Raw genomic sequence first — 20,433 nt, 5'->3', positions numbered from 1 at the left:
AACGACCGGGCCAGGAGGGGTGTAACGACCGGGCCAGGAGGGGTGTAACGACCGGGCCAGGAGGGGTGTAACGACCGGGCCAGGAGGGCTGAAACGACCGGGCCAGGAGGGGTGTAACGACCGGGCCAGGAGGGGTGTAACGACCGGGCCAGGAGGGGTGTAACGATCGGGCCAGGAGGGGTGTAACGACCGGGCCAGGAGGGGTGTAACGACCGGGCCAGGAGGGGTGTAACGACCGGGCCAGGAGGGGTGTAACGACCGGGCCAGGAGGGGTGTAACGACCGGGCCAGGAGGGGTGTAACGACCGGGCCAGGAGGGGTGTAACGACCGGGCCAGGAGGGGTGTAACGACCGGGCCAGGAGGGGTGTAACGACCGGGCCAGGAGGGGTGTAACGACCGGGCCAGGAGGGGTGTAACGACCGGGCCAGGAGGGGTGTAACGACCATCTCGGGAGAGGTTTAACGATCAGGATCAAGTGATCTTAACTATTAACATTCATCCTACTGGGATTAAAAAAAAAACGTAAACAAGAGTCATTTTCAAATACTGACAACATATGAATTATGATTAATTAGACACTTGTGCAACACTTGGGTAGCGTTATTGTGAAATTTTTCAACAATATAAACAAATGTTCCACAAGTGTTCCACAAGTGTTCCAGAAGTGTTCCACAAGTGTTCCAGAAGTGCGTAGCTCATCAACCTGTGGGTTCGCTGAACCTGTTATGTACACGAGCTATTTTGTCTTTGCTAAAACCATCAAATGTTTGTCCAATTTTCTCTTAGAGCAAAGAAATATTTGTTTGGGATTATATAAAATTAACTCTTCCAAATTATTTTTTTACATTTAGTGGAGAATCACACTTTTATTTCATTTCCTGGGGATCAATGCTCTTGTGAATATTATATGGAAGTCATTTTCTGGGGATAAAAAATACAAATATTCTCAAAGTTGCCTTGAAGTTAGCAAGGACTCTTATATTCTCGTCCCACTAGGGAGGTAAAATAATTATTTTGTTCCAACTTGGCTGTTGTTTTTGCCTCGTTGAGAATAGAAAAGGAACGCTCTTTTATTTTCCCCTTGGGGGAGTGCAAAAATAAAGAACAGTTCTCAAAACTCCTTTGAAAATTCCTCTCCCTTCCCCAACTCAGAGTGGCCGAGTTCCCCGCCCGAGATCTGAGGTCCCGAACGCCGCTTACGACACATTCCCTTCAGACGACGCGACCGTGGACGCAACGCGACGCCCCACGCAGCTAGCCATCAGTTCGAGCGAGTACCACTCCACGGAGATCTTCCCCGAGGACTCCAGCAGAGAAGGTTAGCCACAGCCGCGGGTCATCCCCTATGGCTTATTCCTAATCCACTTTAGCGCTCAACTTCAGCGTTTAAATTACTCTATGCTACTTGGTTAGCGGAAACTTTGGTCGTTGTTTCCCTAAGGTAAGGTTAAGTAGAGACACGACTCTCTCTCTCTCTCTCTCTCTCTCTCTCTCTCTCTCAGGAATTTATTAATCTTAGCTTTGTTGCATAATTTTGTACACTGTATATAAGATACATAACATTATACAACAACTGATCTATATGCTCACGGCAATCATTGTTTATGATATATTTAAACTGTCATCAGTATGGAGGAGTGGTTCATGACAGAAGCAGTTTCACAGCTGGTGGCTGCTGCTACAACCAGGTGGTTCATGACAGAAGCAGTTTCACAGCTGGTGGCTGCTGCTACAACCAGGTGGTTCATGATAGAAGCAGTTTCACAGCTGGTGGCTGCTGCTACAACCAGGTGGTTCATGATAGAAGCAGTTTCACAGCTGGTGGCTGCTGCTACAACCAGGTGGTTCATGACAGAAGCAGTCTCACAGCTGGTGGCTGCTGCTACAACCAGGTGGTTCATGACAGAAGCAGTTTCACAGCTGGTGGCTGCTGCTACAACCAGGTGGCTCATGATAGAAGCAGTTTCACAGCTGGTGGCTGCTGCTACAACCAGGTGGTCCATGATAGAAGCAGTTTCACAGCTGGTGGCTGCTGCTACAACCAGGTGGTTCATGATAGAAGCAGTTTCACAGCTGGTGGCTGCTGCTACAACCAGGTGGTTCATGATAGAAGCAGTTTCACAGCTGGTGGCTGCTGCTACAACCAGGTGGTTCATGATAGAAGCAGTTTCACAGCTGGTGGCTGCTGCTACAACCAGGTGGTTCATGATAGAAGCAGTTTCACAGCTGGTGGCTGCTGCTACAACCAGGTGGTTCATGATAGAAGCAGTCTCACAGCTGGTGGCTGCTGCTACACCCATGTTACGGAGTGCTGCTTGGAAAATACCCTCGTTAGAACTCTTGTGGCTGCATTATGCAGCTTTGGGCCGGTATTTCTCATTAAACAAAGTTCGAGTCCCTGTCCATTCTTACACACACACACACACACACACACACACACACACATTGAGTATAACACCAGGCACATCTCCTGAAGCGCACATCAACCAAATAACTGCTGCAGCATATGGGCGCCTAGCAAACCTCAGAACAGCATTCCGACATCTTAATAAGGAATCGTTCAGGACCCTGTACACCGTATACGTTAGGCCCATATTGGAGTATGCGGCACCAGTTTGGAACCCACACCTAGCCAAGCACGTAAAGAAACTAGAGAAAGTGCAAAGGTTTGCAACAAGACTAGTCCCAGAGCTAAGAGGTATGTCCTACGAGGAGAGGTTAAGGGAAATCAACCTGAGGACACTGGAGGACAGGAGAGATAGGGGGGACATGATAACGACATACAAAATACTGAGAGGAATTGACAAGGTGGACAAAAACAGGATGTTCCAGAGATTGGACACAGTAACAAGGGGACACAGTTGGAAGCTAAAGACACAGATGAATCACAGGGATGTTAGGAAGTATTTCTTCAGCCACAGAGTAGTCAGTAAGTGGAATAGTTTGGGAAGCGATGTAGTGGAGGCAGGATCCATACATAGCTTTAAGCAGAGGTACGATAAAGCTCACGGCTCAGGGAGAGTGACCTAGTAGCGATCAGTGAAGAGGCGGGGCCAGGAGCTCGGACTCGACCCCCGCAACCTCAACTAGGTGAGTACAACTAGGTGAGTACACCTCAAAGGCAATGGGACCGGACAACATCTCTCCATGGGTCCTTAGAGAGGGAGCAGATATGTTGTGCGTACCACTTACCACAATCTTCAACACATCCCTGGAAACTGGGCAACTACCTGAGGTATGGAAGACGGCAAATGTAGTTCCCATTTTCAAAAAAGGAGACAGAAAAGAGGCACTAAACTATAGACCTGTGTCATTGACGTGTATAGTATGCAAAATTATGGAGAAGATTATCAGGAGGAGAGTGGTGGAGCACCTGGAACGAAACAGGAGTATAAATACCAACCAGCACGGATTCACGGAAGGCAAATCCTGTGTCACAAACCTTCTGGAGTTTTATGATAAAATAACAGAAGTAAGACAAGAGAGAGAGGGGTGGGTTGATTGCATCTTCTTGGACTGCAAGAAGGCCTTTGACACAGTTCCTCACAAGAGATTAGTGCAGAAGCTAGAGCATCAGGCGCATATAACAGGAAGGGCACTGCAATGGATCAGAGAATACCTGACAGGGAGGCAACAACGAGTCATGGTACGTAATGATGTATCACAGTGGGCACCTGTGACGAGCGGGGTCCCCACAGAGGTCGGTCCTAGGACCAGTGCTATTTTTGGTATATGTGAACGACATGACGGAAGGGTTAGACTCAGAAGTGTCCCTGTTTGCAGATGATGTGAAGTTAATGAGGAGAATTAAATCTGATGAGGACCAGGCAGGACTTCAAAGAGACCTGGACAGACTGGACACCTGGTCCAGCAAATGGCTTCTCGAATTTAATCCTGCCAAATGCAAAGTCATGAAGATAGGGGAAGGGCACAGAAGACCACAGACAGAGTATAGGCTAGGTGGCCAAAGACTGCAAACCTCACTCAAGGAGAAAGATCTTGGGGTGAGTATAACACCGAGCATGTCTCCGGAAGCACACATCAATCAGATAACTGCTGCAGCATATGGGCGCCTGGCAAACCTGAGAACAGCATTCCGACACCTTAGTAAGGAATCATTCAAGACACTGTACACCGTGTATGTCAGGCCCATACTGGAGTATGCAGCACCTGTTTGGAACCCGCACTTGATAAAGCACGTCAAGAAACTAGAGAAAGTACAAAGGTTTGCAACAAGGTTAGTTCCAGAGCTAAGGGGAATGTCCTATGAAGAAAGATTAAGGGAAATCGGCCTGACGACACTGGAGGACAGGAGGGTCAGGGGAGACATGATAACGACATATAAAATACTGCGTGGAATAGACAAGGTGGACAAGGACAGGATGTTCCAGGGAGGGGACACAGAAACAAGAGGCCACAATTGGAAGTTGAAAACACAAATGAGTCATATATATATATATATATATATATATATATATATATATATATATATATATATATATATATATATATATATATATATATATATATATATATGTATATATATATATATATATATGTATATATATATATATATATATATATATATATATATATATATATATATATATATATATATATATATATATATATATATATATATATATATATATATATATATGTTAGGATATATTTATTTAATACAGCCATGCATACGTTTGAATAAGCTTAAGATAGATTATCAATCCCTTCCATCCCTTTAGAAATTGAACGGGAACTCCCTCTCAAGAAAGGGGCCTTGATGGGGTGAATGACTCTTGATCTAGGGAACTGGACTCATGGGTGCCACATAGGTGCTGTATAACCCCCATGGGTTTAACGTTTAACGTTTCCCCTTTCTTAAAATGAAAGTGGGGGGAGCCCAGAATACAGCATGCATTGGTCCTCTGCATGCCACACTGTGGCGCTGGAGCAGAAATGTGGCCGCTTTTGGGACTATGATGGTATCGACGAGCCGGCTACCTAGTTCCTTGAGGAAGTCCGTCACATGTTTGTCCTAGGCTTGGTAGGCCAAGTCCCCATATTTATTGATTTTGATTTTCTCCCTGTCATCGGCAGCATCCATCTGTTGGTCACCATTATACAGAATGAAGGTATCAGAGTGGTCATGCTGGTATAATCCCATGATAGTAGTAGTCTCATTCTTCCACTGGGGCAGTGTGATCATATCAGAGTGGTTAATGAGATTAGCAGAATTACCAAGAATGACGGGTGCCCCTGTGAAAGTCTAGCTCAGCGGGGCATGCCTACACTTTTTTTTGAATGGTTAACACCAGGGAGACCATAACAATGAATATAGCCGCAGATACAGTCATAAACAGTGTGAAATGGAGCAGCAAGGCAAAGAGACACTGCAGTACGGAGGATCTGTGGACAGAGATGCGTGCCATTACCAAAATGGAAACCGATAAAAAGAAGTCTCCAGAGTGGTGTGCACTCACTGCTTTGACACAGGTAGTCTTCCTGGTGGACGTAGCTCCACCGAGAATGTTTTCATACATCTTTTCTTCAATGGGACTGTATGTGTACCAGCACTGCGGTTGGTTCTAGTTCTGCATCTGAGAGAATCTATCAGTTAATAATTACTCTAGTGAAATTAAGGTCTTGTATCCTTGTTACAGCACACAGGTCGCCTGCAATACGTTGTTGTGCTGTCGTCTGATACACTGGATGAAGATGAAAAATTTGGCTTTGTAATTTTTGAGGTGGACTGGGAATACGTACGTAAGAGACCCGTATACATGCATCATACATATATACATACATACGTACAATCATACATACATACGTACGCACATTCATTCATATATTCGTACGTGCATACATGCATATATGTATGCATACATTCCTACATACATACCTACATGTATATATACATATACATACGTACAGAGAGTAACAAATGCTTTCACTTCGTACACTTGCAGCATAAACTGCCTCAATATATATGGTCATAAAACCTGCTGCCAATATTTCCACCTTCCAGCAATGGGAAAAAAAGGCTTAACTTTCATTAGAGTTAACGTTCCACTAGTACGGGATACTGACTCTATTCCACAATGAATATATACATGGGAGATATTATTTTCACACTAGTCTGTTAGTTGGTTAATTGGGTTTAAAGCCTATCGACTACTTGGAGGTCATTAAAGACTGCGTGTATGCGCTGAGACATACATATATATGTATGTATATATATATATATATATATATATATATATATATATATATATATATATATATATATATATATATATATATATATATATATATATATATATATACATGTATATATATATAATGTTTTCATGATAATTTCCTTGTGGTGTTCCATTTAGCTTCGTCATAGAAATTTTTATGCAGTTTCGTCTACATTGGTTAGATTTTTCTCTCCTGTAAATCTTCGTTTAGTGCAAAACTGTTTGTAATGGACACACACACACACACACACACACACACACACACACACACACACATTCACACTCATTCATGTAAACCAGTGCTAAAAAAATATATATAGATAGTGAATTACAGAGTGTATCAGTAAACTCTCATAAAGTTTAAATTTACAATATTGTTGCGTTGTATAAAAGTTACATATAATACTGCACAGAATTGCATTCTGTTACAGCCTAGTGTTTTCAAGTCTTGCATTCCATTGTAGATTACAGCAGTGAAGTTCTGTAGTACATTATATCTTCTGTAACTTTCCTGCACATTATATTTCAGTTGCATTTTATGCAGAATAGGACAACGTTTCGCTCTGAGTAGAGCTTCATCAAGTAATGTTGTGCAAGAAAGGTATACAGTACCGACAAGATGAAAGTTAAGACACATGTGCAACAACTGGTTATCTTCATTGTAGACGTTTCGCCATCCAGTGGCTTTATCAATACAGATTCTAGGACATAATTAGAAGACAGTAGAACTATATACAAAAGATGAGGTAATCAGTCCCTTAACCTTGGAGTTAGTGTTCACAGCATCGTGGTGGAGGAGAATCTGGAGCAAAGGCAAGAAGACTGGCGCTTATATAGGTGTCAGTGGATACGGACGTGTAGCAGACGAGGGCATAGTCACTGGTAGGTGAGATTCCCCAGTGGAAGTAGGTCCTACCCAAAGGGATGGGTTAGTTGTAGTAGCTGTGAAGGTCATGTAGATGTCCTCTGAACCAAGATTCCATGATGTTGCAGTGATTACCTCATCTTTTGTATATAGTTCTACTGTCTTCTAATTATGTCCAAGAATCTGTATTGATAAAGCTACTATTGATAGTCTGAAACAATATTGTTTCAGATTATGGAACAATGCTCTTCTCCAGACTGAGGGACTGACCACCTCAAAACTTTAAGGGTGACGGACTGATTACATCGTCTTCAAGTCTCTTCTGCTTCTATCAACTTTTCTGTACTCGACTGAAGAGCCTACTGTGTAGGCGAAACGTTTCGAAATAAAGATACCTAACTGTTGCATATGTGTCTTACCTAACAACATGCAGAGTACTGTAGCATACTGCAGTGTTATCATGTAGGGTATTGTAGCATACTGCAATGTTATCATGCAGGATATTGTAGCATAATGCCGTGAATGTTATCATGCAAAGCATTGCGGCATTCTGTATGTTAAGCAATGTTCTTTCTGAGAGTACTGTATCATATTGTACGTCACGCAGGGTACACGTTACGAAGGACAGCGTACACGCAGCCCAACACACCGGACCTGAGCCACTCCACTCGCTTCAGACAGATTACTACTCCTGAGGTCTTCCTTGACGACCGACCTCAGAAACATGTCAGCTTCCAGAAAGCCATGAGGTAAGGTCACTTCAAAGAGACTGTTATCCCTGAGGTAAGGTCACTTCAAATAGACTGTTATCCATGAGGTAAGGTCACTTCAAGGAGACTGTTATCCATGAGGTAAGGTCACGTCAGGTCACTGTCATTATGAGGTAAGGTCAGGAGAGGTCACTGTTATGAGGTAAGGTAGTGTCAAGTCACTGTCATTATGAGGCAAAGTCATTTCACTGTTATGAGGTAAGGTCATATTGGGTCACTGTCATTATGAGGTAAAGTCAGATTATGCTGCACAGTTTTGGTCACCGCATTACAGAATGGATATAAATTCTCTGGAAAATGTACAAAGGAGGATGACAAAGTTGATCCCATGTATCAGAAACCTTCCCTATGAGGATAGACTAAGGGCCCTGAATCTGCACTCTCTAGAAAGACGTAGAATTAGGGGGGATATGATTGAGGTGTATAAATGGAAGACAGGAATAAATAAAGGGGATGTAAATAGTGTGCTGAAAATATCTAGCCTAGACAGGACTCGCAGCAATGGTTTTAAGTTGGAAAAATTCAGATTCAGGAAGGATATAGGAAAGTACTGGTTTGGTAATAGAGTTGTGGATGAGTGGAACAAACTCCCGAGTACAGTTATAGAGGCCAGAACGTTGTGTAGCTTTAAAAATAGGTTGGATAAATACATGAGTGGATGTGGGTGGGTGTGAGTTGGACCTGATAGCTTGTGCTACCAGGACGGTTGCCGTGTTCCTCCCTTAAGTCAATGTGACCTGACCTGACTAGGTTGGGTGCATTGGCTTAAGCCGGTAGGAGACTTGGACCTGCCTCGCATGGGCCGGTGGGCCTTCTGCAGTGTTCCTTCGTTCTTATGTTCTTCTTATGAGGTAAGGTCACCTCAGGTCACTGTCATAAGATGATGGTCAGAACAGGTTATATTATTAGCATCAACTGAGGTCAAAATGAGGCGAAATATAAAATTTTAATCATGAGATACAGCAGACATTATTATCACTATGCACTGCCACCATTACCATAATCACCATCGCCACTACACACTACTACAACTACCATCATCACTATGCACTACCACCATTACCATAATCACCATCGCCACTACACACTACTACAACTACCATCATCACTATCATCACAACTGTCACCACCACCATTACCATTCCTCACCGCCATCACCACCATTAAATCTGGTGATCTTAGGAGGAGAAAGAGAACAAAAATGATTCACAGACCTTGTACTACCCTAGGTTTCTCCCCTGCTACGATTCACAGACCTTGTACTACCCTAGGTTTCTCCCCTGCTATGATTCACAGACCTTGTACTACCCTAGGTTTCTTCCCTGCTATGATTCACAGACCTTGTACTACCCTAGGTTTCTTCCCTGCTATGATTCACAGACCTTGTACTACCCTAGGTTTCTCCCCTGCTATGATTCACAGACCTTGTACTACCCTAGGTTTCTTCCCTGCTATGATTCACAGACCTTGTACTACCCTAGGTTTCTCCCCTGCTATGATTCACAGACCTTGCAGCTCTTAGACTTCTACGGGCTTAGCACTTCCTCATAAATATAAGAAGAATCTGCGCCACTCTTAACTGTTGTTTTGCCTTACAGCCGGTCAGCGACGGTCGGTGGACTGGAAGAACACGGCAGCCTCGCCCAGGACGACAACGGGAGAGGAAGTACTAAGTCAGCAGGGTCGAGGAGTCATGAAAGATTACTCGACGGTCGTAGATCACCTGACTATCTCGAGCAGAGAGCCCTGGACCAGCTCCTGGCCCCAGTCCTTACGAAAGCTCTACTTCAGGGTGGGTCACCTTCTCGTATCACTTCTCATTGGTATTCATTAAGTCTCCCAACATAAATTTCCTGACCCCAGAGAGTCAAAATCATATGAGTGAATATCATTTTTTTTTCCAGTTTTCGGCTGTAGATAAAGAATACATTTTCTGTCGCTATTTTTTTATTAACAATTTTCAAGACAGTAAATACAGTCGCATATCTGTAGAATTTTATTTTAATGTAGTTTTTATTCTTACTGAGTCTTCGACCGTAGACAAAGTTCGTGTCTCCTGACGCAGTGTTTCCTGAACTTGTCGATGACTTCTCTGTTTAAAAAATGCTGACAGGCTTCTTTTTTTGTTGTTGTTGTTGACGAATACATCAATTTCATAACCCGTGTGTGAGGCTGCAGCCAGTAGTCTTACCCATAACTTACTATGACACTCTGAAATGTTCAGTCTAGTGTAAGCTGTCGCTAGTGTGAGGCTGTCGCTAGAGAATGCAAGTTGCTTCTCTGAACAATCCATACACATTGTACATCATACACATTGTACATCTTGTACATTGCCTGTTTGCGATTGTTGCAGCATATGACACATATATTGGACACATACATGAGTGTATTTAAGGTTTACTTACATTGATACATGCTTGTGTAACTGTCGGATACTTACATGGATTCATGTTTTTCATACAGGGGTACATACATGCTTACATTCAGATGTGTATACATGGGTGCACATAGGTGTTCATACAGTGATACATGTTGTATGTTATATTCACGCAGTACACTTACAAATCATCCAGAGCAATACATCATACATTTACGACAGGTGTACACGTGGTATCCATATGTATATCTGAACTTGTATATATCTGCGTACAATATAGGCCACATTGCTGTCTTTAGAAATGTGCACTTGTGTACATTTCATTAAAGGAAACGTTTCGCCACGAGTGGCTTCATCAGTCATAATACAGATTTATTATAAATGTTGAAGCCACTCAGGGCGAAACGTTTCCTTTAAATGACGCTCTTGAGCTGCCCAAGAGTGTCATTTTCCCCAGCCTATCGTGAGCACCATACGATTTGCAACCAATCGCTGACTTAGCTGACTCCAGACCTGAGTGATGAAATGCGATGTCGCACTCCAGACCTGAGCGATGAAATGCTATGTCGCACTCCAGACCTGAGTAATGATATGCGTTGTCGCACTCCAGACTGGTAGTGTTTAGTTTGTTAGGAAACAGTTTCTCCGGATAAGAGTCATAGATGGTGACCTCTAATTGATATAGCACCCGGCTTCCCTACCACAGCTAGAGTTTCACATTTCAAAAAGCATATGATAACGACGTGACCAGATCTGGGAAATCTGGCCTGATGACCTGACCTCAGGGAGTTTGTACCTAAATTTGATGAATAAGGCACATTTGGAGAATTTAGGTACCGTTGATGTCTACACAACATGGTTCATCAGTCCATTGCGGAAAACAGTAGATTTCTGGAAGCAGTGGATGTAGTGACCAGCTCGATGTCACGGCTCAGTGACACAAGCATCGCAGTGAAGGATCTCAGGAAAACACATCCTGCTTAATGGGTTTTTAAGTCGAATGTGATAAATGATTTAGAAAACCGACGCGTTGAGGAATGAGACACTTATATAACATGTGGGAATGTTTATTGGGGAAACGTTTCGCCACACAGTGGCTTCATCAGTCCAATACAAAGTAGAAGGGTGTAAGGAGAGGAGGAGTTTAAGGTAATCAGTCCCTCACCCTGGAATGGATGTGTTCAGTCTATATGCTGTACTTTCTTCAAGACTGTTGGACTGAACACATCTATTCCAAGCTGATGGACTGATAACCTCAAACTCCTTCTCTCTTTACACCATTCTTCTTCATATTGGACTGAAGAAGCCACTGTATGGCAAAACGTTTTCTCAATAAAGATTCTCATATGTAGCATAAGTGTCTCATTCTACAAGCTTGTCGAAAATAAGAGGCTTATTAAACCTACACGTAACCTCTTTCTCACTTGTTAAGAATACATTAATCCCTTAAACAAGGATTACAGTAATTACTCATTGGACATTCACTGAGAGACATACACCACTCTGTGTATGTTGAATCCATTGTCCTAAGCATACGTCTGTATTTTACTGCGACTGAAGACTGTGACTCTAAAATGTTAATATAATTCGTTAAATTTAGTTAACTGATGTCAACCTAACATATTCACAATAAACCCAGAGTTTGGAGAGGAAACCTCACAGGATGTTTGGGTCCATCCTGGAACATTATCAGTGTGACCTAAATAGCGGACGTAGAGACAGTGGTTGTGGTTTAACAAGTAGAAACACCGACGTTGACGTCACAAGGACAGACTACAACGGCAAGGACTTCCTCGTTGCATTTGCATGATTGCAGAGTCCCTTATAGGCCCTATTTTGCATAATTATGTCGACTGTTCATTAATGTCCATCTCTCACGTGGCATTATCAAGGCCACAAATGAGAGAGAGAGAGAGAGAGAGAGAGAGAGAGAGAGAGAGAGAGAGAGAGAGAGAGAGAGAGACAGACAGACAAACAGACAGACAGAGAGAGAGAGAGAGAGAGAGAGAGAGAGAGAGAGAGAGAGAGAGAGAGAGAAACAGAGAGACAGAGAGAGGAGAAAGCCAGAGACATTTTTTAATCTCTTCACTTAACCTGTCACCTGGTGGTATTCTCATCTCAGTCATGACATTAGACTGGTCCAGGACCGATCGAAACGTCGTCTAAAATGGCCTTTCCTTACTGCTAAGTTAGTTACGTAGTGTTAAAAATAAAAGTTTTCTTCAAATTATAAGATAAAGTCGAAAGTTCTAAAAGATTCCCAACCATAGTTCAGTTTATATTTTTTATAAGATCCTCACGTCACGTTTTTTTACGATTTTCTGTAAGAAAAATTACAAGTAAACTTTTTTTTATCTTTTTGTTTACTTAGCGTGAAAATAAACGAAAGATCAGTTTTTGTTATGTAAACAGATTATAGATGAACAGTTCTAACATGAGTGTTAATATATATCGAGAATTATATAAGGTTAGCATTATATAAGGTTAACATTATATAAGGTTAACATTATATAAGGTTAACATTATATAAGGTTAACATAATATAAGTTTAACATAATATAAGTTTAACATTATATAAGGTTAATATTACATAAGGTTAATATTATGTAAGGTTAACATAATATAAGTTTAACATAATATAAGTTTAACATTATATAAGGTTAATATTACATAAGGTTAATATTATGTAAGGTTAACATTATATAAGGTTAACATTATATAAGGTTAACATTATATAAGGTTAATATTACATAAGGTTAATATTATGTAAGGTTAATATTTTATTACATAAGGTTAAAAATGCCCCAGTTCGTTTTATTCTTTTTTTTAATATAATTCAGTGGCAGTGACAGATAATTATTAAGGTAGATTATAGATAAGGTTAAATAAATGGGGTTGATTACACATAAAGTTAAATGAGGTGGTAAATTATAGGTAATTTTTTGGATACGTGAGAAAATGATAGTTTAGAGATAACGTTAGATAAATGAGACGATGAGAGATAACGTTAGATACGCGAGAAGATTATTACGAGTTTAAATGAAATTATAGATAATAAATAACGTTCGTTAGGCGAGATTAGAATATTAATAATATTCGTTAAACGAGATTAGATTATAGAAAACGTTCGTTAAGCGAGATAAGATTATAGATAACGTTCGTTAAGCGATATATGATTATAGATAACATTCGTTAAGCGAGATTAGATTATAGATAAGGTTAGAGATGACAGATTATAAATAAGTTTAGTCTGGTGAGACTTATATATTATAGGTTAGGTATGTGAGACGACAGGAATTATAAGGTTGGAGAAAATGAGATGACAGATCATAGACGAGGATGGATTATTGGACTGTGTAATAACATGAATATCCCCGTTATCTAGTTTCCCTCTCCCTTCCCTATCCCTTCTACTTGTATCTCACTCGCCCCCTTTTTCTCTTCTACCCGTGTCTTCTATGCGTGTCTCATTCATCCTTATCTACCCGTGTCTTATTCACCCTTAAGAACATAAGAACATAAGAAAGGAGGATCACCGCAGCAGGCCTGTTGGCCTATACTTGGCAGGTCCTTTACAATCCATCCCACTAACAAAACATTTCTTGACTCAAGAAATCGTAATGACACGATTGCAAATAAACCATACCCCCGGCCGGGATTGAACCCGCGGTCATAGAGTCTCAAAACTCCAGCCCGTCGCGTTAGCCACTAGACCAGCTAGCCACAATAAGATTCATCCAACTAGGTATATTTCTACACTACACTATATTTCTACACTATATTTCTACGGCAGTGAAGGGACTTGAGCTAGAGTTCGTCACGGCCACGCTAGCTGGAGATTCGTCTGTAAAAACTTGCATTTGTGGTCACAGAGGTGCCTGCGCTAACCTTCCTATGGTGTAGAAATATACCTAGTTGGATGAATCTTATTGTGGCTAGCTGGTCTAGTGGCTAACGCGACGGGCTGGAGTTTTGAGACTCTATGACCGCGGGTTCAATCCCGGCCGGGGGTATGGTTTGACAAAACATTTGCCCAACCCAGTTTTCAATGCCACCCAAGAAACAAGCTCCGATAACTCTATCCGCTCTCATATGCAACTCCCACTCATATCCAACCCCTCTCACTCATGTATTTATCCAACCTATATTTTAGCCTCAATAACCCAACTAGGTAGACTGTTCCACTCATCAACTACCCTGTTTCCAAACCCTTCTTAGTATCTGTGGCTCAGCTATTGGACTTCCTCCCTGTCTCTGCACACTTTCGATTTTCTCAGCGTTAATGATTCACACTCTGGGTCATCGTTGGTTTGATTTCTCAGAGGCTGGCGATGGGATTTTCAGAGGGATGATCGAGCCTCCACCACTCTTTCTGCTGAGTGGCACACACACCCAAGTTTAGCGTTTTACACACACAAAAACACACACACACACACACACACACACACACACACACACACACACACACACACACACTCACACACACACACACACACACACACATATATATATATATATATATATATATATATATATATATATATATATATATATATATATATATATATATATATATATATATATATATATATATATATATATATATATATATATATATATATATATATATATATATATATATATATATATATATATATATATATATATATATATATATATATATATATATATATATATATATATATATATATGTCGTGCCGAACATGTAAAACTGGTCAATTAGCAAGAACTCATTTAAAATTAAGTTCTTTGTAAAATTTTCTCTTATACGTTTAAAGATATATATTTTTCATTAATGTTAATGTAAAAATTTTTAATTTTGCACCAAAAGAATCTTAGAAAACTTACCTAACCTTATTATAACAAGAGCAATTTATTTTAGCCTAACCCAACTAAATATATTTTAAATACATTTACAATAATTTAGTACTAAACAAACACAATCACATATATTTTTTTCGTTAGGTTCAGAATGATTTTGGCGAAATTATTGCATACACAAATTTTCACTTGTCCTATATGGCAAGATGAGCGTTGCTATTTAAGACAAGATCGCAAGTTCTGCCTATTCGGCACGACATATATATATATATATGTATATGTATATATATATATATATATGTATATATATATATATATATATATATATATATATCAATATCAAACTGCTGCTAGCCAGGGGATCGAACCCGTGTTGTCTTAGCCCGCCTCGTGGGAAGAGCAAAAATCACGACTCCCTAAACCACTGGACCATACAATCCTACAAACAACATGAGCCTAGCGAACTAGGCTTGCTTCATGTTGCGAGGACATACGATGGTGTGGGTGCCTCAGAGCTAATTTCATTCTACTCCAAGTTTGGTGTACTAGCCTCCACAAGCAGTACACATATTATTTTAACCACGAGCAAGTGGTACTTAATCAATAACAAACTGCGGCCTGCCAGGGATCGAACCCGTGTTGTTTTAGCTCGTTTCGTGGGAAGAGCGAATATTCACGACGCCCTAAACCAATGGAGCATACAATTTTGCAAAGAACATGAGCCTAGCGAACTAGGCTTGCTTCATGTTGCGAGGGCAACCACACCATTGTATGTCCTCACAACATAAGAACATAAGAACATAAGAACGAAGGAACACTGCAGAAGGCCTACTGGCCCATGCGAGGCAGGTCCAAGTCTCCTACCGGCTTAAGCCAATGCACCCAACCTAGTCAGGTCAGGTCACATTGACTTAAGGGAGGAACACGGCAACCGACCTGTTAGCACAAGCTATCAGGTCTAACTCACACCCACCCACATCTACTCATGTATTTATCCAACCTATTTTTAAAGCTACACAACGTTCTGGCCTCTATAACGGTACTTGGGAGTTTGTTCCACTCATCCACAACTCTATTACCAAACCAGTACTTTCCTATATCCTTCCTGAATCTGAATTTTTCCAACTTAAAACCATTGCTGCGAGTCCTGTCCAGGCTAGATATTTTCAGCACACTATTTACATCCCCTTTATTTATTCCTGTCTTCCATTTATACACCTCAATCATATCCCCCCTAATTCTACGTCTTTCTAGAGAGTGCAGTTTCAGGGCCCTTAGTCTATCCTCATAGGGAAGGTTTCTGATACATGGGATCATCTTTGTCATCCTCCTTTGTACATTTTCCAGAGAAAGAATAGTGAAATTCCAAGCGCTTTCGTAACTACTCACATTATCAAGGAACATTTATCATTATTCCTTGATAATGTAAGTAGTCACGAAAGCGCTTGGAATTTCACTATTCTTTCACAGTGGTTGTTTTGCATATTCTGAAATCACCTGTCTACTGTGATCTTATTGCATATATATATATATATATATATATATATATATATATATATATATATATATATATATATATATATATATATATATATATATATATATATATATATATATATATATATATTTATATATATATTTATATATATATATATATATATATATATATATATATATATATATATATATAGGTAGTAGGTTGGTAGACAGCAACCACCAAGGGAAGTACTACCGTCCTGCCAGATGACTGTGAAACAGAAACCTGTAACTGTTTTGCATGATGGTAGGATTGCTGGTGTCTTTTTCTGTCTCATAAACACGCTAGATAACAGGGATATCTTGCTACTCCAACTTACACTTTGGTCACACATCACAGACATGCACATGCATATATATATATATATATATATATATATATATATATATATATATATATATATATATATATATATATATATACATACATCTAGGTTTTTCTCCTTTTTCTACATAGCTCTTGTTCTTCTTTATTTCTTCTATTGTCCATGGGGAAGTGGAAAAGAATCTTTCCTCCGTAAGCCATGCGTGTCGTATGAGGCGACTAAAATGCCGGGAGCAATGGGCTAGTAACCCCTTCTCCTGTAGACATTTACTAAAAAAGAGAAGAAGAAAAACTTTATAAAACTGGGATGCTTGAATGTGCGTGGATGTAGTGCAGATGACAAGAAACAGATGATTGCTGATGTTATGAATGAAAAGAAGTTGGATGTCCTGGCCCTAAGCGAAACAAAGCTGAAGGGGGTAGGGGAGTTTCGGTGGGGGGAAATAAATGGGATTAAATCTGGAGTATCTGAGAGAGTTAGAGCAAAGGAAGGGGTAGCAGTAATGTTGAATGATCAGTTATGGAAGGAGAAAAGAGAATATGAATGTGTAAATGCAAGAATTATGTGGATTAAAGTAAAGGTTGGATGCGAGAAGTGGGTCATAATAAGCGTGTATGCACCTGGAGAAGAGAGGAATGCAGAGGAGAGAGAGAGATTTTGGGAGATGTTAAGTGAATGTATAGGAGCCTTTGAACCAAGTGAGAGAGTAATTGTGGTAGGGGACCTGAATGCTAAAGTAGGAGAAACTTTTAGAGAGGGTGTGGTAGGTAAGTTTGGGGTGCCAGGTGTAAATGATAATGGGAGCCCTTTGATTGAACTTTGTATAGAAAGGGGTTTAGTTATAGGTAATACATATTTTAAGAAAAAGAGGATAAATAAGTATACAAGATATGATGTAGGGCGAAATGACAGTAGTTTGTTGGATTATGTATTGGTAGATAAAAGACTGTTGAGTAGACTTCAGGATGTACATGTTTATAGAGGGGCCACAGATATATCAGATCACTTTCTAGTTGTAGCTACACTGAGAGTAAAAGGTAGATGGGATACAAGGAGAATAGAAGCATCAGGGAATAGAGAGGTGAAGGTTTATAAACTAAAAGAGGAGGAAGTTAGGGAAAGATATAAACAGCTATTGGAGGATAGATGGGCTAATGAGAGCATAGGCAATGGGGTCGAAGAGGTATGGGGTAGGTTTAAAAATGTAGTGTTAGAGTGTTCAGCAGAAGTTTGTGGTTACAGGAAAGTGGGTGCGGGAGGGAAGAGGAGCGATTGGTGGAATGATAATGTAAAGAGAGTAGTAAGGGAGAAAAAGTTAGCATATGAGAAGTTTTTACAAAGTAGAAGTGATGCAAGGAGGGAAGAGTATATGGAGAAAAAGAGAGAGGTTAAGAGAGTGGTGAAGCAATGTAAAAAGAGAGCAAATGAGAGAGTGGGTGAGATGTTATCAACAAATTTTGTTGAAAATACGAAAAAGTTTTGGAGTGAGATTAACAAGTTAAGGAAGCCTAGAGAACAAATGGATTTGTCAGTTAAAAATAGGAGAGGAGAGTTATTAAATGGAGAGTTAGAGGTATTGGGAAGATGGAGGGAATATTTTGAGGAATTGTTAAATGTTGATGAAGATAGGGAAGCTGTGATTTCGTGTACAGGGCAAGGAGGAATAACATCTTGTAGGAGTGAGGAAGAGCCAGTTGTGAGTGTGGGGGAAGTTCGTGAGGCAGTAGGTAAAATGAAAGGGGGTAAGGCAGCCGGGATTGATGGGATAAAGATAGAAATGTTAAAAGCAGGTGGGGATATAGTTTTGGAGTGGTTGGTGCAATTATTTAATAAATGTATGGAAGAGGGTAAGGTACCTAGGGATTGGCAGAGAGCATGCATAGTTCCTTTGTATAAAGGCAAAGGGGACAAAAGAGAGTGCAAAAATTATAGGGGGATAAGTCTGTTGAGTATACCTGGTAAAGTGTATGGTAGAGTTATTATTGAAAGAATTAAAAGTAAGACGGAGAATAGGATAGCAGATGAACAAGGAGGCTTTAGGAAAGGTAGGGGGTGTGTGGACCAGGTGTTTACAGAGAAACATATAAGTGAACAGTATTTAGATAAGGCTAAAGAGGTCTTTGTGGCATTTATGGATTTGGAAAAGGCATATGACAGGGTGGATAGGGGGGCAATGTGGCAGATGTTGCAGGTGTATGGTGTAGGAGGTAGGTTACTGAAAGCAGTGAAGAGTTTTTACGAGGATAGTGAGGCTCAAGTTAGAGTACATAGGAAAGAGGGAAATTATTTCCCAGTAAAAGTAGGCCTTAGACAAGGATGTGTGATGTCACCGTGGTTGTTTAATATATTTATAGATGGGGTTGTAAGAGAAGTAAATGCGAGGGTCTTGACAAGCTGTTTGAATATATATATATATATATATATATATATATATATATATATATATATATATATATATATATATATATATATATATATATATAATTTATGCCAAGTAAGTGTTTTAAATGAAATCCTCAAGGAGAATAAAAAAGAATACAAGTGAATTTTGTCTATTTATTTCGATTTTCATTTAAAGTTGTCTTCAGTAGAATGTGCAGGTAAAGGAAAAACATCTTAGAAAGTGTAGGAGATTAACTGACAAAAAACTCATTTATAGAAAGTTATTTAGAAAGGAGGAGCACTGCACTAGGACCTACAGCCCATGTTAGTACTCATTTTGTTCGTATTGCTTATCAGCACAGCTTGCTGCAACTAAATCATCCTGATTTCACCTCTCCACTGAAGAGGAGCCTAAATTTTTTTTATAAATCACCGCAAAAGACTTCTCACACCTCCTCCAGGAAATTAGGAGATGGATATTCAAAAAAAAAAAAAAATGGCCAAAAAACAGTATTCCTGGAAACCCCAGGAAGGTGGAGCTTCCCATGCGACAGCAGCGAGTCAACTCACACGGGACAGACTGGACACTGGAAAACAATTGATGAACGACAGGCCATCAGTGTGATCCAGTTAGAAAAAAGACTATGCGCTCTTCCAATACATGAAACGTCTCACCTACACCATAAACCTGGATGAAGTTAACATTACACACAAAACTGAGTGTCAGTAATAATATACTCAAATCAGCACTTATAAAAATCCAAAGCGAACTATAATCTGTTTAAATATTAGTAAAATCTGAATCTTCTTGACAGGTTTGCGTTGAAAAATCATGTTCTGGCACTCAGTTTGGCCGAAACTGGTTAGCGACTCAAGTATTTTGTCAATAAAATTGCTGAAATGACTTGATTTAGTTGCCACTAACCATAGTCACGTTGATAAATGAGTTGTAGCATAGGCTAATAGGCCTACTGCAATGCTCTTCTATTCTTAAAACTAATTGAAAATGTTATATAATAACTTAGGAGCATTATAATGGAACACTGCACAGGCCCTCTGGCCTATACTAGGCAGGTTCTCCTCAAAATTAATTTAA

At 40.1% G+C, this 20,433-nt stretch overlaps 1 protein-coding gene across 11 annotated transcripts in view; it reads left to right on the top strand.

Moving 5' to 3' along the window:
* LOC128691649 (uncharacterized) overlaps window positions 1–20,433 on the top strand; it is a 621,418-nt gene that overhangs the window by 501,803 nt on the left and 99,182 nt on the right. For all 11 annotated transcript variants that reach the window (XR_011392438.1, XM_070088825.1, XM_070088824.1 and 8 more), the window contains 3 exons: window positions 1,153–1,318; window positions 7,712–7,853; window positions 9,473–9,666. Coding sequence is in view for 10 of the 11 variants with exons in the window: in XM_070088825.1 (XP_069944926.1) it covers window positions 1,153–1,318; window positions 7,712–7,853; window positions 9,473–9,666 (502 nt within the window). In the remaining variant the exon portion in view is untranslated. The remainder of the gene's footprint in view (window positions 1–1,152; window positions 1,319–7,711; window positions 7,854–9,472; window positions 9,667–20,433) is intronic.

Source organism: Cherax quadricarinatus, chromosome 26 (assembly GCF_038502225.1).
Source record: "Cherax quadricarinatus isolate ZL_2023a chromosome 26, ASM3850222v1, whole genome shotgun sequence".
In the NCBI taxonomy this organism is placed as follows: domain Eukaryota; kingdom Metazoa; phylum Arthropoda; class Malacostraca; order Decapoda; family Parastacidae; genus Cherax; species Cherax quadricarinatus.
The sequence above is the reverse complement of the archived record's forward strand: the minus strand, read 5'-3'. Positions and strand labels throughout refer to the sequence as shown.